The following is a 25433-nucleotide window of genomic DNA, read 5'->3' as shown; positions in this document are numbered from 1 at the left end:
AACCTGGCGATTCACAGACCTGTACCCCTGGGGATAAAAATACATTATATGTTTATAAAAAATAAAAAATTAAAAAAAAAATAAAATCTAAAAAAAAAAAAAAAAGAAGGTCTTCAAAAGACTTAAGGCTTAAGGTCTGAAAATCTGAACCAGTAAAGATAAAAACATATTTCTGGACTGTAACATCATAAAATAACTCGGCACTGGACAAAACCTGTGTTGCATGCCTAGCAAAGAATGAGAACACGGGCCAAGAGAAGCAGAGCAGCGTAGACCACGCAAGCGCAGAGACAAGCACACGGTGTGTCCCACTGTACTATATGACTGGGAGTAAGGGGTCCCTGAAAAGTTTCCATGCACCCCTGTAGCACAGTGTTGGGACACAATTTCTTTCTGTCCAGGTGGGCCCCACATCATGCAAGGACAGGACAGCTCTATAATCATTAACTCATAACCTGGGCTTGTCAGGCTGGTGACTCCCCCCAGATTCTTAGCTGTAGCCAACTCCCACGCCTGAATGTGGCTGCTGTTTAAAAGCCAACAAGGAACACTGGGAGGGAAAACACAGGAACAGTTTTTGCTCAGAAGCAATGGGATCTTGGATGACATTTTCTCTCTACGTTTTCCAAACAGTCCCAAACTCAATCATATTTTATTTACAAAATTAATAAACAGCAAATACAAATGGTATAAAGAAGCAATGTCCTCTAAAATTTCTTTTTTCAACTTAGGATTTTTGTAATGAATCCCAATAGCCGAATTAAATTTCTACATAAGAGATGGGGACGGAGTGCCATGTGCTTCAGGAAGGGGTCTGAGGATAAAATCGATCTGATTGTGAACTGGCCCCTTCTATTTTCCTTCAAACAACATGTTATTTCCCATGCAAAGCCCAAATACACAAGACATCTTTAAATCTCATAATACTTATGAAAAAATTCTTTACCTAAAATTCTCATATTCTTCTTCTCGTCGTTTCCATGGACAGCTCTGTATATTTCTGATAATCTGAAGATAGTCACTCTCTAAATACCTAAAAGTGAAATGTCAGCAAAATTAGAAAACAGAGATCCCATATATTGCTAAACACACATATAAGTGTCCTAAAGGGCATTTTGACAATCTGCTCATTTTAGCTCTCTAAATCTTTTGTGAAATAAGGTAATGTAGAAATAAGTTAATATCATACCCATTTCAAAACCGCTAGGAACATAAATTTGGAAAGAATTATTATGTTGATTTAGAAACATGTGATTTGCACATATCATAAGTCAAGCCTAGTATTACAAATATACCATGACAGCACCTCAATTTCCATTCATATCTTATAGCCATTTCATTTCGCTATAACTCACTGACAAATATATTTTATAGATGTTTACCATAAATATAGAGTTTATCATTTTTTATACTCTAAGTTGATTGATTTATGTTGGGAAATACAGATAAAATTTCTCTAAAATAATCATCTTAAATTTTAATTCTGAATAGTACACTAAAAAAAAAAACAGATTAAGCTCAGTTAAGAGAGATGTATATATAGTGGCATAAAAAATTCTATAGGCTCAGCAATACAGTTTCGTAGGATCGCAGTCCCCAGTAAATCTCCTTCTACCTGAAATTTCATCAGTAAGTATTAATTCCTTTAATCACAGAAAAGTCTAGTCTTGAAGGGTTATCATTTTAATACAAATGTTGAGGCCCATGGATGCCTGAGTTGGTTAAGCATCTGCCTGCCTTCAGCTCAGGACATGATCCCAGGGTCCTGGGACTGAGTCCTACATAGGGCTCCCTGCTCAGTGGGGTGTCTGCTTTTCCCTCCTCCGCTGCTCCTCACCCCCAAAGTTTGTGATTTGATCTCTCAGATAAATAAAATATTTTTTAAAAATTTAAAAAATAATAAGAAATAAACTCAAATACAAGGACCCTTTGTGTGGGAAAAAAAAACCCTTAAATTTTCTTTAAATTAATATCTGAGTCATTAGTTATCTACCACTTGAGATGAAGGCTCTGCATTAGAGATGGAATATGTCTGGTGGGTGGAGAAGGGAGAGGGCCATGAAAAATCCTGTCAGAAACCACTCCCCACCCCTAGGGGCACCTGGGTGGCTCAGTGGGTTAAGCCTCTGCCTTTGGCTCAGGTCATGATCTCAGCAGGGTCCTGGGATCAAGCTCCGCATCAGGCTCTCTGCTCAGCGGGGACCCTGCTTCCCCCTCTCTCTCTGCCTGCCTCTCTGCCTACTTGCGATCTCTCTCTGTCAAATAAATAAATAAAATCTTAAAAAAGAAAAGAAAAGAAGCCACTCCCCATCTCCATCCAGCAAAATGCAGGGCCTCCAAACCTTCACTCTGGAAGAGGTATTTGTTATAGGTGGGCAAGGTCATCAACCAAGCAACTCCTCTCCCTCTGAAGCTTACCTTTCTTTTGGGTATCTCTGTCTTCAATGATGCTGCCAAAAATTAAAAATACATATATTTTTTCCCTTGGCTGCTGTTGGCCCAGCTAAGAAAATCTGAAAATCTTGAAAGACTGTTTTTTAATAAAGGAGAAGCAAGCAAAAAAAATCACAGGAGAAGCTAAAAATAGTTTTACTCATATACAGGCTTCCAACCTTAACAGATTTACCTCATTCCCATGGGTCATGAGACTTGTCTTAGCATGCCAGGGAGCCTGACAGATCTATATATTCTATCCCCAAAGCTTTGTCTAAATGTGACACTTCCTAGCTGGAGTAAATATTACCTGTCTCCACACAGTAGGAGAAACCCAGAGACTCCGTAAGACAGTGTTAAGCTCAGGGAAAAAAGAATAAAAAAGAAAGAAAGAAAGAAAAAGAAATACACATTCAGCAACCTACCCAAGGCTCTCTCAATTTCTGGCTCTTCAGCAGAATCATGACACGGTGCCTGTGCTCTCCTGTCTGTAGAGTCTTATCTCCACCATGGCATGGTTTTTAGTCATTTCATCATATTTAAAACAGGATACTCTGTGTACCACAGTCTATCGGGCAAAGTAACAAAAGAATTGCTACCTCACAAAGCCCAATGAAAAAGAGATCGAAAAAAGAGAAGCCAAATACAAATTCTTCTCATTAAATCAATGAGAATTGTAACAGTATTTGAAGTCGTCAGGATAAAACACAACATAAAAAGTACAGTAAGTATGAAATTACTATCATCTCCCAAAAACAAAATGTGTCAGAGTTTGAAGTTTTCTTTAAATGACATTTACTAGGCAGAAAAGGATTAAATTTCTCATGATGTATAGCTAAGATAGATTAGTACAGAGAAGACAGAGAAGTAGAGACAGAGAAGTAGAAACTTTTGAAAATGAGACATGAAAGAAAAGATTGAGTGTAAAAGTTACAATCACAAAGCTGTGAGACAATCCTGAATGCCCTAATATATGAAAAATTTTGAACACAGAAAGAAAAGACTTTTTCAAAAAATTATGGTAGCAAATTTTCCAAATGAGAACTATAAACCCACAAATCCAAAAAGCTCAACAAGCTGAAAATACAAGAGATGTTTAGGAAAAAAAAAAAGACTAGGGACGCCTGGGTAGCTCAGTCAGTTAAGCACCTGACTCATGATTTCTGCTCAGGTCATAATCTCAGGGTGGGGAGATCAAGCCCCGAATAGAACTCCATGTTCAGTGGGGAGTCTGTTGAGGATTTCTCTCCCTCTCCCTCTGTACCCCCTACTTTTGCAAGTCTGCTCTCTAAATACATACATAAATCAATATTTTTAAAAACTACACAAGACAAACAATAATAAAATTTCTTTAAGCCAGTGATAAAGAGAAAATCTTAAAAGTAGTTAGAGAAAAGAGGGGTGCCTGGTGGCTCAGTCAGTTAAGTGTCTGATCTTAGGCTCAAGTCATGATCCCGGGATCCTGGGATCAAGCCCCACGTAGGGCTCCCTGCTAAGTAGGGAGTCTGTTTTTCCCTCTCCCTCTGCCCTCCCGACCCAGTTCATGTTCACTCTTTCTCTCTCTCTCTCTCTCTCTCTCTCTCTCCCAAATAAATAAATCTTTTTAAAAAAAGTAGTTAGAGAAAAGAAACATATTACATACATAGAAACAAAGCAAGATTATGGCAGACTTGTCAGGAACAATGGAAATCAGAAGATACGATTAAAATAAAGAACATCATTTAGGGGATTGTCAGCCTAGATTTCTACAGTCATCAAACCTTTCAAAAAATGAGGGTAAAACAGGAACTTTTTCAGACATACAAAGGCTGAAAGAATTCATACCAGTAAACCTGCAGTAGAAGGAATGCTAACAGAGTCCTTTAGATGGAAGAAAAAGGAAACCAAAGTACATCTGGCTCGATACAAAATAATGAAGAACACTAGAAGTGGTAAATATGTAAATATACAAAAGACCTTTTTTTTTCTACATCTCTTAAATAAATAATTGACTATTTAAAGTAAGTATAATAATAATATATTGGGGAGTTTATAACATATGTAGAAATCAATGCCTGACAACCATAGAACAAAGGCCAGAGAGGAGAATTATATAAATCACTTTGAAAGCAGATTGTGATGACAAGAAGACATATACAGTTGACCTTTAAACAACACGGGGTTACTGGTCTTGACCCCCTGTGCAGTCAAAAATCCATATATAACTTTTGACTCTGAAAAAATTTAATTACCAATAGGCTACTATTGACCAAAAACTTCACCAATAACATAAATAGCCAATTAACACATATTTTGTATGTTAACTTATATGTATGATATACTGTATTCTTACAATAAGGTAAGCTAGAGAAAAGACATAGTTATTCAGAAGTCATAAGGAAGAGAAAATACATTTACAGTACTATAAAAAAACCCATGTATAAGTGGACCCATGCAGTTCAAACCCATTTTGTTTAAGGCAAAACTGTACTGCTCACTTAAAGCAATCAGTAAAAACAAAGCCATAAAGAGTGAGGATGTAACCATACATAAAATGCTCAATCAAAAGAAGGGTGGAGCCATTTGCCACGATGTGGATGGAACTAGAGGGTATCATGCTTAGCGAAGTAAGTCATTCGGAGAAAGACAACTATCATATGATCTCCCTGATATGTGGAAGTGGAGATGCAACATGGGGGGTTAAGGGGGTAGGAGAAGAATAAATGAAACTAGATGGGATTGGGAGGGAGACAAACCATAAGTGACTTGTAGTCTCACAAAACAAACTGTGGGTTGCTGGGGGGAGGGGGGTTGGGAGAAGGGGGGTAGGGTTATGGACATTGGGGAGGGTATGTGCTGGGGTGAGTGCTGTGAAGTGTGTAAACCTGGCGATTCACAGACCTGTACCCCTGGGGATAAAAATATATGTTTATAAATATATATATTATAAATATATATATATAAATATATTATAAATATATAAAAATATATATAAATAAATATATTATATGTTTATAAAAAATAAAAATAAAAAATTAATTAAAAAAAAAGAAGGGTGGAAAAGGAACAAAGAGCAGGCAAACAGAAAACAAATAACACAATGGTAGATTTAAACCCAGCCATATGAATAATCCCATTAAGTGTAAATAATGTAAACATACAAAAGGCAGAGAATGTCATCTTGGATTTTAATCACATATTATTTACAAAATAAGCATTTCATATGTGTAAACAGGTTAAAAGTAAAAAGGTGAGAAGAGATATACCATAGTAGAACTAATTAATACAAAGCTATACTGTCTATACTCATATCAGACAAAGTAGTTTTCTGAGCAAGAAATATTACCATGAAAAAAATAGGGTATGAGCAGGAATTGATAAGAGAAAGAAATGAATGAAATCAAAAGCTGTTTTGTTTTAAAAATAAAGTTGACAAACTTACTGTCACATTGCTCAGGTAAAAAACAGACACAAATGACCAAGATGAGAACAATGTTGGAGACTGCAACACTGCAGTCCTACAGACATAAAAGTATAATAACAACTTTATGCCAAAAATTTTGACAACTTAGACACAATGGACATACTTCTTGAAAGACACAAACTACAAAAACTCTCTCAAGAAGAAATAGAGGTCAGAATCAGAGGGAGATGTAAGTAACCACAGAAAAGTGTTCGGAGAGATGCAACATGGCTAGCTTTGATGGTGGAGTTAAAATATAGAACAGTTCTGGTTCAAGGTGGTGACACAGAAAGATCCTGAACTTAGCTTGGACACAGAGTCCACAGCTACAAATACAACAATTTCCTCTTAAAACAAATCAAAACAAAACAAAACTAAACTAAACTAAAGCCTGGCTGAGTTACAACTACACATTGTGGGGTGCCTGGGTAGCTCAGTCTGTTGGGTGTCTGCCTTCAGCTCAGGTGGTAATTCCAGAGGATAAAGCCCTGCATCAGGCTCCCTGCTCAGGGCAAGAGACTGTTTCTCCCTCTTCCCCTCCCTCTGCTTGTGCTTTCTCTCCCCCCGCCCTTTCTAATAGATGGATGGAATCTTTAAACCACCACCAACAACAATTACACACTGAGCAAACAAGAGGGAAACCACATCAAAGTAAGTAGGAAAGGCTGGGACACAATCTCACCATAAACCCCAACCCCAATGCAGTGACCCACACTAGCAGGGAACTCCAAACCCAGAGATTCTCCCTGAGGGGCAGTTTTGAAGCCCATGTGCTGCATTTCAGCTTTCAAGACATACCCTTCACAGATGAGCCTTTAAAACATCTAACTTTGAAAAACAGTGGGGCTCCTGTCCCAAGACCCACAAGGTAGAAGCAACCGGAGAAACCGTTCTTCCAGTGCTTGTGGCCTTGACTCACCCACTCCAGGACCCAGATCAATGGCAGCTGAGTGCCCCAGACCTAAATGGAAGGAGGCTCACTGACATATATAAAGCACTGGCCTAAGGAGGCAGGCACCTTGTCGAACACACACATCTTGAGCCTGCAGGACTATTCTCCAGGAGATTGATGGAAGCCATCTTGATGTTCCCTCTGCTGTGCTCCAGAGCAGCAGTAGATCCCAGAAGGAGCTTTCATACATCTGGTGCCCTGATTTCTGCAGCTACCACCTTGACTGCCCAGCTCTAGAAGCCAGGGGAACTTACAGTCCTGGTTTTATGGGTCTGTAATAACAAGGGTCCGCCAGAAAGGAGCTCCTATCCCTGTCTGGAACCCCAATAGCTGTGATTGCTGTTGGGGCGACCTTTACATGACCTAGCTCTGGTGACCAGTGGGTTCACTCACAGATCCCACAGGTCTCTAACCAACAGAAAAAGAATTTTAAGCAGTGACTATCCTCAGGACACAACAAGAGCCAACAGGCCCAGGAGCCTGGACGTTAGTGAGGGAGACCTAATAGCTAATCATTGTAACTGTGGCCTGAGAGGCAGGCTTCTAACTGAACATGCACCTGGGGGCTGACAGTAATCCTTTCCAGAGTCCTGGAGGGCAGGGTTCTGTCCTCATACTCCTACTTCTCAGTGCTCCAGAGTGCCAGCATCTTTTGGAGGGGAACTTTCCATGTCTGGTACCATGGTTCATAATGCCAGTACCCCCGGCATTTGTGGTTGCCATCCAGGTGATACCTCTTGATTCTCTGGCTCTGGTGACTGCAGGGACTTGCTTTTCTGGGTCTCATGGGACTGTGGCAACCCGTCAGACAGTTCTTGCCAGGCTACCACCTGCAGGACACTGACCAGACAGTGAACTAAAGCCCACCACTCAGTCTTTCTGTGAAGGAGGCCTCTTTGCTTGTCCTGGAGCTACAGTCTGAGGGGTAGGCTTCAGACCTGGCACACACTTATGGCATATGGAGATGGCTTTCATAGAATGTAGGCTGTGGACATCATCTTGGCGCTCTCTCCTTGCTTTGCCCTAGCTTGACTGTGTCATCCAGAAAAGAGGTCTACATTCCTCTGGGGCTTTGATTTTTGCTACTGCCATACCTAGGAAACCTCCAGATCACCTGATTCTGGTGGCTTAGGCTTACAGTACCACAGGACCTTATACATTGGTATACTTTAAAAAGTTGATGTCTGAGGTTCTGGCTTCCAGTGAGAACCTAGGCACTGAGATCCTCCCCTTTGGGATGCTGACAAGTACTGGCACATTCTTAACTGCTAGAGGTGATGAAAACTATAATAGTCTGCTTGGAAAAGCACAAAGGTTTGAGATACAACCAAGAGCTGGGGCAGGGCTGAGTCACAAGGTTCATATCCTACACTGGCCACTCCTTTTAGACTGGGCAAGGGGGTTGTTTCATCTACTTTAGGGAAACCATGCTGCTCAAGCAAAACTAAGAAACAGAAGAATATGTTCCACATGAAAGAAAAACAAAATCTCAAAAAAAAAAACTTTAAAAAATGGAGATAAGTAACTTACCTGTTAAAGAGTTAAAAGTAATGGTCATAAAGATGCTCAAAGAACTGGGGAGAAGAATGGATAAGCATAGGAAAAACTTCAAAAATAGAGAAAATATAAGAAAGTACTAAGTGGAAGTCACAGGGCTGTAGAATACAATAACTGGACTGAAAAATACACTAGAGGGTTTCCACAACAGTCTAGACGAAGCAGAAGAAAGGACCATTCAACTCAGAGACAAGGCAGTGGAATTCACCCAATCAGAGCAGCAAAAAGAATAAAGGATTAAAAAAGGGGGGGAACATAGCTTAAGGGAACAATGAAACAATATTACATGGACTTCTGTTCATATCATTTGGCTCCCAGAAGAAAAAGAGAGAAAGGGGCAGAAATCTTTTAAAAAAGATATTTTATTTATTTATTTGACACAGAGAGAGAGATCACAAGTAGGCAGAGAGGAAGGCAGAGCGGGAGGGGGAAGCAGGCTTCCCGCTGAGCAAAGAGCCCAATGTGGAGCTCAATCCCAGGACCCTGAGGTCATGAGCTGAGCCGAAGGCAGAGGCTTAACCCACTGAGCCACCCAGGCACCCCAACGAGCAGAAATCTTATTTAAAAAAAAATAAATAATAACGGATAAAAACTTCCCTAACCCAGAAAATGAAACAAATATACAGATCCAAAATGCCTGGAGACTTCCAAAAAAGAGGAACCTAATGAAATCCATATCAAGACATATTATAGTTAAAGTGTCAAAAGTTAAAGACAAGGAAAGAATATCAAAAGAAGCAAAAAAAGAACACTTTTTATGTACAAGGGAACCCACATAAGCAGAATTTTTATTTATTTATATATTTATTTTTAAGATTTTATTTTATTTATTTGACAGACAGAGATCACAAGTAGGCAGAGAGGGAGGCAGAGAGAGAGGAAGGGAAGCAGGCTCCCTGCTTCACAGAGAGCCCGATGCGGGGCTCGGGGATCATGGGATCATGACCCGAGCCGAAGGCAGAGGCTTTAAACCGCTGAGCCACCCAGGCACCCCCACATAAGCAGAATTTTTATCAGAAACTGCAGACCAGAAGGAAGTGGAATGATACATTCAAAGCACCAAAAGAAAAAGAACTTCCAACCAAGAATGTTCTACCCAGCAAAGTTATCATTCAAACTTGAAAAAAAGATAGAGTTTTACAGAAACACAAAAGTTTAAAAAGTTCATCACCGTTAGATCAGTGTTAAAAGAAGTGTTAAAGGGACTAAACACTGAAACAAGGAGCATGAATTAATAATGAAAACAAATGAATAATAAATCTCACTGGAAAGGTAAATATATAGTCAAGGTAGTAGATTAATCACTTATGAAGCTAGTATAAAGGTTCAAAGATAAAAAAACAAGATTACCTAAATATATAAATATACATATAAATAAATATATAAATGTAAATATACAAAGCAAATATTCACATACCTAATGGGAGACATAAACAGTAATACAGTAATAGTAGGGGACTTTAATAATGGATAGATCATCCAGATGGAAAATCATTAAGGAAACATTAGCATTAAATGACACATTAGACCAGATGGTCTTAACAGAAATTTACAGAACATTCCATCCCAAAGAAGTAGAATATGCATTTTCTCAAGTACAAATAGAACATTTTTCCAAGACAGATAATGTTAGGCAAAAAAACCAAGTCTTAATAAATTTGATTTCTTCTTTGACCCATTGGTTGTTCAGTAGCATACTGATTAATATTCACGTATCTGTGAATTTTCCAGGTTTCTTCATGCAATCAGTATCAACTTTTATACCATTGTGGTCAGAAAAGATGCTTGATATGATCATTTGTTCTAAATTGTTAAACCACTGGTAGCTTGTAACTGACCAAGGTGGGAGTATTTACACCACAGGCATTGGCAAATGTGACAAATTAGGGCTTCCTCTTCCCTGATCAAGTTGTTAAATATGAATAAGTGCACGACTGCTCCTACACCTCACCCCAATTGGGCAGCTTGTTGACCTGGATCAAAATTTTGCACTCCCTCTCCCACCCCCAACTGCCACCCCGGTTTGAGCTTTATGGAGGCCTGTCAAGAAGGCCAAGTGAGAATTGGCTGCCACACCTAACTCTTCAAGCAAGACTCACCCACAGTGGTCCCAAGCCTCAGGGAAACAGAACTATCACATTCGGTCCAAACAGCAAATCCTATCTTGGAAATTAAAGGTGATTTTATCTCCACCAAGATTTTGAGCAAATGCTTAAGGAAAAAAAATTACACTACACTTTTACTTTGAAACAGAGTTTGTATCAATTTGAAATCATTCTTTCCTTCCTACCAAGCTTAAGCTAGAACATTAAAATTACCATCCATTGCCAATTAGAATAAAGGTGCATTATAAAATATGTATTATCTTTAAAACATTTTTGTTTTAGTGGCATACATCTCCCAACAAATTGTAGCTGGCTCTAATTTAATTTGATATTGAAAGATGTTAATCATACTGTATCTAATTTTACTAGTAAGTTAGCTGCATAGAAAATCTTCTGACTTTATAGTCACTGATATTTAAAACTAAGTCAACACATTATAGCAGAACTACCTATCAAAAAGGAAGAAAGTTTCCTGGCCATTTTATAATCAGAAGATAGTCCTCAAGCTATTTCCTTCCCAAGGTTGCTGTGTTCAGGGAATCTTTTGCATGTTGACTCTAGAAATGAAGCATTATACTCTAACATTAAAAAGGGAAGACCAAAGAAAAAGGGATATCAAAAGAAGCATTTTTTTCTATATACTTGTCCTTTCCTACTGAAAAATAAATCACCAATCAGCTTTTTTTAGAGAATTAAAATTACCCTCATGATGTGTCAAATGGGAGCAGGACTGGAGTGGAAAACCATATGAGAAGGTAAAATTGCACGCATGCCACAAATGTGGGCTAGTTTACAGGAGAAATATGTCTCTATAAACCTTTCTTGTTAAGTAGAATGCTCTAAATCACATCATACTTTCTGCAAATTTATATTTATAGTTAGTTTTCAGTTACAAAGGATAGCCCGCATCCCACAACCTTGAAAGATAGCTCTCCCTATGATATTACCCCATTTTTATGGATGGCATAACTAAAAGTTCTGAGAAGATGAACAGCTTGCTCAATATTGTATTGTAAGTGGATGAGCTAAGAATTAAACACATGACTTTTGATTCACAGTCTGGCTCTGTTTCCAATGTATCACACTGCATCTCATCTATTTTCATAATGAAACTGAAATTAATCCCATCAGAAACGTTTTCTAGTCCCAGGACATACAATAAATCATACTAAATAATGCAGCAAGTTATTTTCAAAATAATAAATAATGTCTATTTAAATCATTATCAATAATACTCAAAATAAAATACAAATTATAAGTAACATTTGAAATGACACTAAGTAAATATATTAAAATTGAAAATATTATTCTAGAAACTTCTCTTTGGAGATAAAGACCCACATGCTATGATTAGTTTTATCTCAATTAAGATATAAATAGGGCTTTTAAAAGCCCTGTATAACTTCCAGTTAATTCATGTAATCTTTAAATACTCATGGGGTACTTATTAGATGCCTAGAAATTACCTTGAAGATATTAATCTATTAGTTCCATTTAAGCTGCCGAGATACTAATTTAGTTTCCTATAATATCACTTCATGGTGAAAGCCAAGCTTTAAGTCTACAGAAATGCATGGAGAAACCCCAGTAATATTAAGTCAGTAGGTTTCTTTTTTTTTTTTTAATTTATTTATTTTAGAGAAAGAGTACACATGCAAGTAGAGGTAGGGACAGAGGGAGAGAGAGAATTGCAAGCAGACCCCCTGGGGAACATGGAGCCCAACACAGGGCTTGATCTCATGACCCTGAAATCACGACCTGAGTTGAAAACAAGAGTCAGTCACTTAACCAACTAAGCCACCCAGGTGCCCCTAAGTCAGTAGGTTTTTAAGTGGTATTCCTGACTAGACCAGTTTTTTATAGCTAGTTTCTACCAAACCCTTGAAGAGCTCAGGTCTGCAAGAAACCAAATGCTGCAAATAAGTATAATGCTCTAAAATTTTCAGTTAATACAGCTGATCATTTTTTTTTCTTTTCAGCGTAACAGTATTCATTGTTTTTGCACCACATCCAGTGCTCCATGCAATCCGTACCCTCTCTAATACCCACCACCTGATTCCCCCAACCTCCCACCCCTGGCCCCTTCAAAACCCTCAGATTGTTTTTCAGAGTCCATAGTCTCTAATGGTTCACCTCCCCCTTCCAATTTCCCTCAACTCCCTTCTCCTCTCCATCTCCCCTTGTCCTCCATGCTATTTGTTATGCTCCACAAATAAGTGAAACCATGTGATAATTGACTCTCTCTGCTTGACTTATTTCACTCAGCATAATCTCTTCCAGTCCCGTCCATGTTGCTACAAAAGTTGGGTATTCATCCTTTCTGATGGAGGCATAATACTCCATAGTGTATATGGACCCCATCTTCTTTATCCATTCGTCCATTGAAGGGCATCTTGGTTCTTTCCACAGTTTGGCGACCGTGGCCATTGCTGCTATAAACATTGGAGTACAAATGGCCCTTCTTTTCACTACATCTGTATCTTTGGGGTAAAGGGACGGGGCAAAACTTCTTAAAAGAAATGGTTGATGAATGTATGACAGCTAACAAAAAGAAGGATATAGAAGGTATATTCAGTTGGATTATGAATAGTACAGACATACTGTACTGACATATCATCCTCTAAAGGTAGAAGAATTCAATTTACATTGTGTTCAACTCTATGTGATAGTAGCTTCTATTTAGAATGCTATGGCTATTGTCAACTGGCATAGGAGGAAGGGATCTTAAACTTTTATTTTTCCCATACATTCCATACACACACAAGTTAAATATTCTAAAAAGACTCAGGAATTAATTCCTAAAAATGCCAGCATTCTTCCTCATGGCCCCAGTGAAATCTCCAAACTGCCATATGTGAAAAAGTCAGATATTGATTTTTTTAGAAAAGAACACTTTCTCTGCCCTAGGCAATTAACTTTTGGAGTTTTGATATTCATTACAGTGTAAGACACAGGCTAGGAAAGTCTGCAACAGTGACTGATGTTAGACAACCAAGACGGAATGGGGTGTCTCTTTACAAAGGGGTGGGGCATGGCATAGGAAAAGGGACATAGGTTGGTGAAGCCCACTCTAAGGCCAGCAACCGGGGTGGAGTAGGAAAGCTGTCACTGCCCCAAGTTTATAGGCTGCTTGGAAGAGCTGTAGTTCAAGGTACAGAAGAGGGCCACTGGACAGGAGTGATGGCTTTCAATAGAGGAGGCCTCATCCCTAAACCAAGCCCACAGAGAGCATCTAGTGGGGTAAATATTCCAAACTCTCTCTCCTCCCACTTTCCTGCCTATGATTTCCATAGACTGACCCTAATCAGAAGCCAAAGGTTATGAGAGTTTAACTAATGCAGCCTTGTGGAACATGCAGCAAGAAAAAGAAAAAAAAAAAAAGAGTAGCGAGTAGATATGGAAGGTTAAAAAGGAATTTTATAGCACAAACAAAAATTCATTCATGATGCTATTTTCAGAATTATTTGGGGGTAAGTGAATTTACTTTGCTGCTTTAGTTGAATATAATGCCCAAATCAAGCAGTACCTCAGAGCAAAACAAAAACCATAGTTTTCAGTACCTCCTTCATGAACATCTGCTACATGCAAACACATCACCAGGATAGAAAGAATGAATACACAAACAAGGAAGCTTTTTTTTTTTTTAAGATTTTCCTATTTCCTCTCAAAACACAATCCCACAAGACTGCTGAAGATGAAAAAAATATATATGATGTTCTACCTTCCAAGTTCATAGAAAGAAATCTCCAGACATATATGAGAATTGCCAAAGATGAAAATAACAATTTAGTGATTTTTACACTATCAATTTTTAGAACTAGGACTCCATATACTGCAAGGGATCTAAGAGAACCAATAAAGTCAGTGTCTCCATTTCTTGAAGAGTTCCATCCTATAGTTTGAGTGAGTTACAACAGTGAAGGAGCTAGCATGAGTAGTATACCTGGTAAGTTTTAAGCCATATATTGACTATTAACATTTTGCCTTTAAATTCTTCTGACTGATATAAGCAACCACCCTGTATCTAGTATATAAGTCTATAGCACTTCTTTTATTTTCATATATGTACTCAGTAAATACCTACTGGGAATCTACTATCTGTGAGGTACTGTTCTGGGGACCAATAATACAACAGTGAACAAAATAAGACAGCTTTTTAAAAAAAATCTATATTCTCAGGAAATTTATATTGTAATAGGGGATGACAGAGGATAAACCAAATGTATGACCTGCATTATGTTCCCCCAAATCCGTATGTTGAAACCCTAACACCCAGTACCTTAGAATTGGATTGTATTTGGAGATAAAGCCTTTACCTGGGGGATTAAATTAAAACGAAGTCATTAAGGTGGCCCTAATCCAAACTGACTAGTGTTCTCATCAAAAAAAGGAAACTTGTATCTACAGAAACACCAGAAGTGTGGCATGCATAACAAAAAGACCACATGAGGACACAGCAAGAAGGTAGTTGTTTGTTAGCCAGGGAGAGAAGCCTCAGGAAAAAACCAAACCTGCTGACATCTTGATCTTGGACTTCTAGCCTCCAGAACTGTGCAAAAATTCATTTATATTGTAAATTGAAGCCCCAGTGTACAGCATTTGTTACAGCAGCTCTACCAAACTAAAACACCAAATAATACATAAATTAACGGCATGTTGAAGAACTAGGTACTCAGTACCATGAAGAAAAATACCACATGAAAGGAGGGAAAGTGTGTGAAATAGGGTTGCAACTTAGGTTGGGTGGTCAGGGAAGACCTCACTGGGAGGTAAGAGTTAGGCAAAGACTTCAAGAAGTGATAAGGGAAACCATGCACATACAGGGGTGTGGAAATGTGAAGAACATTCTAGGCAAAGAGAATGACAAGTGCCAAGGCCTGAGGAGGAGGAGGCAGACATGGTATGTTTGAGGAACAAGATGCACAGGGTGGCTGGAAATCACCCATGAATCATGCACCCACTCATGGCTGGCAAGAGATGTGGTCAGAAAGATAACAAGAAATCTGATGGTAGAGCCCTTGCTATTCAAAGTATGGAACTCTGGCTAGCAGGAATGGCCTTACATGGTTTAGACTGTTAGAAATGCAGAATCTCAGGCCCTGTCCCAGACCTACAGAATCAGAATATGTATTAAAATAAAATCCACAAGTGATTTGTAGGCACACTGAAGTTTGTTTTTTTTTAATTTAATTTTATTTTTTTTTAATTTTCAGCATAACAGTATTCCTTGTTTCTGCACCACACCCAGTGTTCCATGCAATCCGTGCCCTCTCTAATACCCACCACCTGGTTCCCCCAACCTCCCACCCCCCACACTGAAGTTTTTAACATATTTATGGAGATACACAGTTGACCCCTGAACAACACAGGTTTGAATTGTGCAGGTCCACCTACACTGGGCATTTTTAAAAATACAGAACAATACTGTAGGTGGATTTTCACTTTCTTAGGATTTTCTTGACGTTTTCTTTTTCCTAGCTTACTATATTGTAAGAATACAGTATATAATATAATATGACATATAATATATGTGTTAACCAACTGTTTATGCTACTAGTAAGGCTTCTGGTCAATAGTAGTCTATTAGTAGCTAAGTTTTGGGGAGTCAAAAGTTATCCATGGATTTTCAACTGCACCAGGAGGGGAATCAGTGCTCCTAATTCCATGTTGTTCAAGGGTCGACTGCAATTCATATACCATATAATTCACCCACTTAATGGGTACAAACCATTGGCTTTTGAAGAGTATTCACAGATATGTATAACCATCACTACAGTCAATTTTAGAACATATTATCACCTCAAAAATGAAATTTAGTATGCTCTGGTTATCACCCCTTGCACCTCATCAATTTTGATATACTGTGTCTTTATTTTCATTCATCTTGAAGTATTTTCTGATTTTGCTTTATATTACTTTGTAGACTCACTGCATAGTTAGGAGAATTTTCTAATTTCTACATATTTATGAGTTTCTCATATTCTTCCCAAATATTGATTTCAAATTTCATTACAATGTAGTCAGATAACATACCTTGTATTAATTTTACCCTTTTAATTTTATTTGAGGTTTGTTTTATAGCCTAGAATATGATTTATCCTGGAGAATATTTTGTGTTGAGAAGAATGTACATTCTGTTGTTGTTGGGTGGTCTATTCAATAGAAGTCTGTCAGTTCTCATTGATGTATAGTGTCATTCAAGTCTTCAATTTCCTTGCTGATATTCTGTCTTGTTCTAGTCACTATTAAAAATAGAGTACTAAAGTCTGCAATTATTATTGAATTGATTATTTCTCCCTTTATTTCTGTCAGTTTTTGCTCTCTGTATTTTGGTGCTGTTATTAAGTTTATAATTATTGAATCTTCCTGTTGAGTGAATCTTTTTAGGATTATAGAGTCTTCTTTATTTCGATTAATATTTTTTCTTTTAATAGTTTATTTTGGGGGCACCTGGGTGGCTCAGGAGTGTGTCTTCAGCTCAGGTCATGATCCCGGGCTCCTGGGATTGAGCACCACATTAGACTCCCTGCTCAGTGGGAAGCCTGCTTCTCCCTCTCCCACTCCCCTTGCTTGTGTTCCCTCTCTTGCTGTCTATCTCTGTGTCAAATAAATAAAATCTTTTAAAAAAGTTCATTTGTCTGATATCATTTTAGTCACTCTAGCTTTCTTGTGGCTGTTCTTTGCATGTTATATATTTCTCCACCCTTTTACTTTCAACCTATTTATAAATTTGAACCCACAGTGTATCTTCTATATGGTTCAATCCTGTTTTTTAATCTGGTCTGATAAACCTTGCCTTTTGATTACATGATTTAACTCACTCATATTTAATGTTATTGTTGATATAGTTAGACTTACTGCTGCCATTTAACTCTTTGTTTTTATGTCTCATGTAGTTTTGGTTCCTCTACTTCTTGTTTATAGTATTCTTCTGCTTTAAGTGAATATTTTGTAATGTTTTAATAAGTTTTAACTTTGTCTTTTGGTGGTTGTTCTAGGGCTTACCATACACATCTTACCTTGTCAGAATCATCTTCTGATTTATATCAACTTAACTGCACTGATATATAAAATATTACTTATAGTTTACAGCTCTATTCACTTTCCCCACCTTTTGTGGAAATTTTGATATATAATATTACATCTATTCATGTTATAAACCCACCTGCACATTGTTATATTTATTACTTTACCCTCTATAATCATTTCTTTGGCCCAATAACAGCTTAGCTCTCTCTGACCTTCTTTGTGCTGTTACTGGCAAATATAATTCATGTCTATGGAGAAGTTCTTTTAAGGGTCTTGGAGGCTACTGTAATAATTTTTCCTTTAATTATGAGTGAAATAGGAAGACACTGGAATACAGAAGTGACTTGGTCTGACTTAAATTTTTTAAATTTCTTTATTTTATATTATTTTTAAAAGATTTTATTTATTTGACAGAGAAGGACATAGCAGGAGAGGGAGCAGAAGCAGGGGGAGTGGGAGAGGGAGAAGCAGGCTTCCTACCATGCAGGGAGCCCAATGTGGGACTCAATCCCAGGACCTTGGGATCATGACCTGAGCCGACAGCAGACGCTTAACAACTGAGCCATGCAGGCACCCCCTGACTTACATTTTTAAAAAGGTTTCTTCTCTATACTTTGTTGAAAATAGCCTCTTAGAGCATGGGAGACCAATTAAGAGATGTTTGCCACAATCCAGGAGTGGAATAAAGATGGCTTGGACCAGGGCGGAGTTTCTAGAATTAGTAAGAAATGATCAGCTTCTATAAATGATTTGAAGGTAGCCAACGAGATTTAATGTTGGATAATGAGATGGATAAAAAGAGAGGACTCAAGAATAACTCTGAGCATTTAGGCCTAAACTCTGGAAGAATAGATTTGGCATTAACCAAAGCTGGGAAAAATGCTGGAGTACAAAGCATTTCTCTTTAAGAGAAAGTCCAGGAGATCCTGCAAGATATCTAAGGTTGGAGATAACTTACAGACCCAGGGAAATGTTGACTGGGCAAAGGAACATTCAAAACTGGGAACAGGTTCAGGCAGAACCTGGAACTCATCAGTATGATGAGTTGGGTGAACTTGGAAATCATCAGTATGTACATGGCATTTAAATCCAAGAAACTAAATGTGGTCTTTGAGGATTGAGCATGAAGAGAAATGAGGCTTAAGGACTGAGTTCTTAGCTACTCCAGTGTCAAAAGTGAGAGAAGATGAGGACTCTGCAAAGAAGAATGAGAAGCCAGTGTATTCTGACTTTCTTAATATACTATGAGCTACTATTATCATCATGTTTCTTGTGCAAAAGTTCTCAACCACACATCCTTTGAAACTGTTCACCTCTAGGTTGAGAATAACTGGCACTGTACCTATCCCAGCACTGACTGCAAAAAACCTGTTGTGTGTTTCTGAAACTGAAATTTAATGTGATTAGAATATAAAAACACCCAAAGGTTTCAGATATTAATTCTGAACTATGCCAATAATTAGTCATTAGCCATGCTCTTACCAAGAGAAGCCAGACTGATCCCAAACTTGCAATTAGGGTACCTGCTGTGCAAGACAATGCCACATTAACACTATTTACATTTCAGAAGCTTAAGTAAAGTAAGTATCAAAAGGTGAAGAATATGTATAGTACTTTCAAGATGGGTTGCTTTTGAGGAGCTGCTCGTTATAAAGTCAAATGTTTTCTATTACAAAGTCTTGCAATTGTGACTGTTAATCCTGCTCTCATTAAGAGTTGTACCATAGAGTACTGAAAACAAAATAGTCAAAATTTCATCCAAATCCTAGTTCTGCCATTTGTAATTGTCTGATGTGCTCTAAGCCCTTTAAACCGTCTGGGCTCATTTTTTCACTGGTGTAATTAGCATAATGAAACCTACTCTGAAAAAATACTGCAAGGACTATGGATGCATTTAAATTACCTTACATATAGAAAGCTCACAAAAGTCATAGTTGTTATATTACAACTATTTAATAACTTTGGTGATAACGACAGTCATTATGATAAAATATAATAATGCAAAGTATTATGAATTGAATAGTACATAAGTTATCTACAGACACACAATAAGTTACTCCAAAACTTATTGACTTAAAAATATAATCCACATTCATTATTAAACAGCTTCTGAAGGTCAGGAATTCATCAGCAGCTTAGTTGAGTGGTTTTGGCCCAGCAGTCCTCATTAAACTGCAAAGTCAAGAGGTTGGTCAGGACTGAAGGATCTGCTTCTAAGAGGGTGCACCTCACATGACTGACAAGCTGGTGCTAGCTGTTGGCAGACCTTAGTTCCTTGCCACGTGGACCTCTCCATATCCTCATGGTGCGAAAGCTGGCTTCCTCCACAGCAAGTAATCTTAGACAGTAAAGCAAAACTATCAATTTCTTTTATGACCTGTCCTTGAAAGTCAGACTTTGTTAATTCTGCTGTATTGCTACACTGTTAACTGGTTACAAAAGGCAGCCCCTTTCGGTGAGGTAGAGGAAAGTGTGTGGATACCAATGAGAGAATCATTGGGCGCCATTTTGAGAGTTTGGCTACTGTAAATAGTAAATAAACTATGCTTTTAACATTAAATGCTATACTTTTGAAAATATTGGACAAAAGTAACAGATTTGGGGCGCCTGGGTGGCTCAGTGGGTTAAGCCGCTGCCTTCGGCTCAGGTCATGATCTCAGGGTCCTGGGATCGAGTCCCGCATCGGGCTCTCTGCTCGGCAGGGAGCCTGCTTCCCTTCCTCTCTCTCTGCCTGCCTCTCTGCCTACTTGTGATCTGTCTGTCAAATAAATAAATAAAATCTTTAAAAAAAAAAAAAAAAAAAAAGTAACAGATTTGTTTTCTTTCTCGGACCACTTCTAAAATTAGAAATAATCTCAATTAGTTCTTGATGTCCTTAAATAAGTTTATTTTTATCATCATTGTGTATTAAGGGTTCCTTTCAAATGACTAATTATTTGAACAAGGATAATGAAGCCTTCTGATATGAATACGTAATCAACATTATAGCGTAACTAGAAAGTCAATACTTTAATTTTCCTCTGAGGGCAAATTCAGCTTTGTTTCCACTGATAAATACTTAAAATAAAACAACACACTATTTCAATCTTCAGTATGGCAAAAAAAGATTTACTAAGCAACTCTTACCAAATATTAATTAAGGAATTCAGATTAGAATTATGTTAATTATTTTCCAGCATCAACGACACCCCCCCCCACACACACACATACACAATCTTTCATTTTCCCACCTTTTCATTAACTGGTTGCCTAACATTAAACAAGTCATTGTCCCACTGCTTTATCTTTAAAGTGAGGCAACAGATTTTGTAGAGAAATAAGAGCCATACATGTTTTTGGTAAGAACAGAAAAAAGTATATGGATCTGAAGAATTTGAGACTATTCCTTCAATTTCTTAAACTGTATGATTGTGATTTCTTTCTTTCTTTCTTTTTTTTAAAGATTTATTTATTTATTTATTTGACAGACAGAGATCACAAGTAGGCAGAGAGGCAGGCAGAGAGAGAGGGGGAAGTAGGCTCCCTGCTAAGTAGAGAGCCCGATGCGGGGCTCGATTCCAGGACCCTGGGATCATGACCTGAGCCGAAGGCAGAGGCTTTAACCCACTGAGCCACCCAAGTGCCCCAGATTGTGATTTCTTATATACTCTTTGGTATATATGGTTAAATCATCTTTTAATAGATCTGGCATAATTGTTTGGCATAAACACAAAAGAAGTTTCACAGCCTTCTTTCATAGTCTTGATATTATCTCATCTGCCCCAATTTAAAATCTTATATCAACAAACATAGCCCTGCTTTAGTTACCAAGAGAAATTTCCTAAGATATTAAGAATGTACCATGTTGTTACAAATGGCTGTTTTGTGTTAACTTTTTCATTCTGATTGTCATACCAATGACAGAAAAAAGTGCTAGATTTTGGAGCCCTTATATGTGATCTAAAAAGGCAAGTTAAAGGGTCAGAGGTAAAAAGACAAAGTGTGGGTATCATTTTAAGAAGCAATGAAAGCACCACAGATTTAAAGCTAAGTAGAAACTAGTCATACATCACCCTATGCCAAGAAAATCTTGCACATGACCAGAGATCATTTTTCCTGACAGACAACTTGAAATTTAGGAATACTTGCTTGGTTAGCAAGCTGTCAAGTGATATGCTCACATTCAGGTTTTTGAGTTTTGATCTACCATAATTTATACCTTTCCCTTTCAAACTGGGATTCAGGTCATGTTGTACTCTCCAAGGTAATAAATAGTGAAGAACATTCTGGGCCAGTCTTCAACGCACTTTGCTGTTCACCCTGCAAAACAGACTTTCTAACTAGCATCTTTATGGTGCCCTATTGAGATACCTTTCAGAAAATTCTATTGTCAGTTATTTCAAATGGTATTGCATGATATAGCTCATCAAACATACCCACTCACCAAGTAGTGTAGGGTTTAAGCCACGCTTAGCCCATACAAAGAAGTGTTGTTCCACATATTAATTCAGAGAATTTGAATCTTAGCCCCCCTTTCTGAATGCAAGTGAATATTTCACACCTCAGTGATGGTACAATAAGTTGCAGTGCAATGGCTTACATTCAGTTTCTGAAAAGGTCTCTAAATCTCTTTCAGTAGAGACACTATATAAATTATTCAAGTGTTCAAAAAATGTAAGAGACTGTTGTTGTTTAAAAAAAAAAATGTTTTCTTCTACCTTTAAGAAACACCTTAGAGGCCAAGAGTCAATAGAATGATGAGAATAATGGAGCCATTTAATAGGTATGTGGCAGAAACATCTGGTTGACCACCACTGACTGGTATTTCCTTTCTACAGTTTATAATTGGTGCTGCAAGCAGTTTCCCAGCCAGGTACTACAGACCTTGATGCCTACCATGTGCCACCTCCACTCACTGGTCAAAATGAGTTGCATGACTCCAAAATTGGAGGTGGGCCCAATTCCAGCCAATAAGACGTGACTTGAAGTGACATCTGTTCCCTCCAAGCCATGGGTGCTTCCTCCATAGCACCTTCTTCAACAGCAAGCCTGGGATCATCTACTGAAGATGGCTACATCATAAGATGGAAGGAGCCAGAATCCCTGAGTCAATACGCAAAGGAAAGTTGCCTTTCCTTTGCGTACTGATTAAGGAGTATCTGCATTGAACACCGTATAAAAGAGAATAAAATTTTATGTTACAGTGTTGCCTTCTGGGAGGTTTTGTTAGAACCGTTCATCTCCCCTAACTAAATGTAGAAAATATAAACACACATTTTCTTGAGGTCCAAGATCATCTGACATAATGGAAGAGAAACACAGGGGAAAAAAAACGGGTACAACAACAGAGTCAGAACATTTGAGAGGGAGAAAAATGAGTTCATTTCCTGGGTCAGCTGCTCTCAAGTTTCTGCTCTTAGAAAAATCAGTTCATTTGTCTGAAGCAATGTAAACTAAGACAGAAAGCTTGGGTATTCATAAAAATCACTTTTGCTAAAAGCACAAGCAGAAAACATTACATATAATCTTGCTATTCTGAAAAACAGCAAACTAGCACTGATAAGATATCTACATAGCATTTTTAGTACAGTATAATATTTTACCTGGGAAATAACCTGAGGAGAAGGATTGAGCTGAAGAAACACAGAAAGGGTAAAGGATGAGGTAAGGAAAAATGGAGAAAAACAGAGATTCAAATCAAGAGAAAGAGAAAAATGACTACTGGTTTCAAAAGGAGTTGAAGTTTATGGATCTATGGCTATTCTTTTCAGAGCTATAAATTGAAGGTGGTACACAAAATGCTTTGAAGACCTAAGAAATATATTCATTCATTTATTCACCAAATATTCACTGACCAATTACTGTGTGGAGAGGACTGTGATAGGCACTAGAGACAAAACTGTAAACAAGCTCTCTGGAGGTCAGTCTTTTTTTTTTTTTTTTTAATTGAGGTATAACTGACATACAATATGATGTCAGTTGCAGGTGTACAACATAGAGACTCAACACTTGTACACACTGAGAAATGATCACTACAATAAGTCTAGATACCATCTATCACCAAAGTTAATATAATGTTATTTGTTGTATTTCCCATACCATACACTATACCCTGTGTCTTATTTATTTTGTAACCAGAACATTGTACTTCTTGACCCCTTCAACCATTTCAAACACTTCCCTAAACCCCCTCCCCTCTGACAACCGCCAATCTGTTCTCTGGGTTTCTTCTGTTTTGTTCTTCATGTATAAGTGAAATCATGTGGTATTTGTTTTCGTCTGACTTATTTTAGAGCATAATGCCCTCAAGGCCCACCCATGTTTTTGCAAATGGCAACATTTCATTTCCTATTATGGCTGTGTAGTATCCTGTGTGTGTGTGTGTCTGTGTGCGTGTGTGTGTGTGTGTGTGTGTGTGTGTGTAAATAATGCTGTAAGGTATATACAGGAGCATCCATCTTTTAGAATTAGTGTTTTCATTTTCTTCAATACATACCCAATAGTGTAATTGCTACATCATATGGTAGTTCTATTTTCCATTTTTTGTGGAATCTCCATACTGTATTCCATAGTGGCTGGACAAACACACATTTCCATCAACAGTACACAAGGGTTCCCTTTTCTACCTATCCTGGCCAATGCTTCTTTCTTGTCCTTTTGATAAGAGTCATTCTGACAAGTATAAGGCGATATCTCCTTGTGGCCTTGATTTGCATTTTTCTAATTAGTGATGTTAAGCATCTTTTCTTGTAACTATTAGCCATATATACATCTTTTTTTTTTTTGAAAAATGTCTATTAAATCCTCTGCCCATTTTTAAATTGGATTTTTGTTGTTGTGGTTGTTGTTATTGAGCTATATGAGTTCTTTATCTGCTTTGGATATTAACCCTTATTAGATATGTGATTTGCAAATATCTTCTCCTGTTCAACAGGTTGCCTTTTTATTTTGATAAGGATTTCCTTTGCTATACAGAAGCTTAATGTCATCCCATTTGTTTATTTTTGCTTTTGTTTTCCTTGCTTTTAAAGTCAGATCCAAAAAACATGGCAAAGACTAATTTCAAAGAGCTTACCACTTGTTTTCCTGTAGGAGGTTTTGGTTTCAGGTTTTACATTCAATACTTCAATCCACTTGAGCTCATTTTTTGTATGGTATAAGATGGTATCCAACTTCATTCTGGCATGTAAACTGTCTGGTTTTCTCAACACCAGTTGCTGGAGAGAGAGTCCTTTCCCCGTTGTATATTGCTGCCTTCTTTGTGGAAATTGATTGACTACATACACATACTGGGCTGGGCTCACTATTTTATTCCATTGATCTATATGTCTGTTTTTACACCAAAACCATAATGTTTTAATTACTAAATCTCTATAGTATAGTTTGAAATCGGGGATCATGGTACCTCTGGCCTAGCTATTCTTTCCCTGGATTGTGTTGGCTATTTGTGGTCTTTTGTACTTCCATATAAATTCTAGCATTACATGTTCTAGTTCTGTGGAAAATGGCATAGGAACTTTGATAAAGATTATGGTGAATCCATACATTGCTTTGGGCAGTAAGGACATTTTAAATATTAACTCTTTCAATCCTGGGACACAAAATATCTTTCCACTCATTTGCATCTTCTTCAATTTCTTTCACCAATGTCCTATAGTTTTCAGAGTATAGGTCTTTTACCTCCATAGTTAAATTTATTCCTATGTATCACTCTTTTTGGTGCAATTGTCAATGGGACTGTCTTCTTGGTATCTCTGTTCATTATTAGTGTATAAATATGCAAGATTTTTGTATATGAATCTTGTATCTTGTAACTTTATTGGATTTATTTATTAGTTATAATAGTTTTTTGGTGAAGTCCTTAGGGTTTTCTCTATATAGTATCATGTCATTTGCACAGTGACAGCTTTAATTACCTCTTCCTTTCCAATTTAGA

At 37.6% G+C, this 25433-nt stretch overlaps 1 protein-coding gene across 1 annotated transcript in view; it reads right to left on the bottom strand.

The window, feature by feature from the left end:
- LOC111155605 (ST8 alpha-N-acetyl-neuraminide alpha-2,8-sialyltransferase 6) overlaps positions 1-25433 on the bottom strand; it is a 150816-nt gene that overhangs the window by 44950 nt on the left and 80433 nt on the right. The window contains exon 4 of the mRNA XM_022515870.1: positions 947-1033. Coding sequence (XP_022371578.1) covers positions 947-1033 — 87 coding nt within the window. The remainder of the gene's footprint in view (positions 1-946; positions 1034-25433) is intronic.

Source organism: Enhydra lutris, unplaced genomic scaffold (genome assembly GCF_002288905.1).
Source record: "Enhydra lutris kenyoni isolate GAN:26980312 unplaced genomic scaffold, ASM228890v2 scaffoldscaffold42, whole genome shotgun sequence".
NCBI lineage: Eukaryota > Metazoa > Chordata > Mammalia > Carnivora > Mustelidae > Enhydra > Enhydra lutris.
Note: the sequence above shows the minus strand (reverse complement) of the source record. Positions and strands in the feature narration are given on the sequence as shown.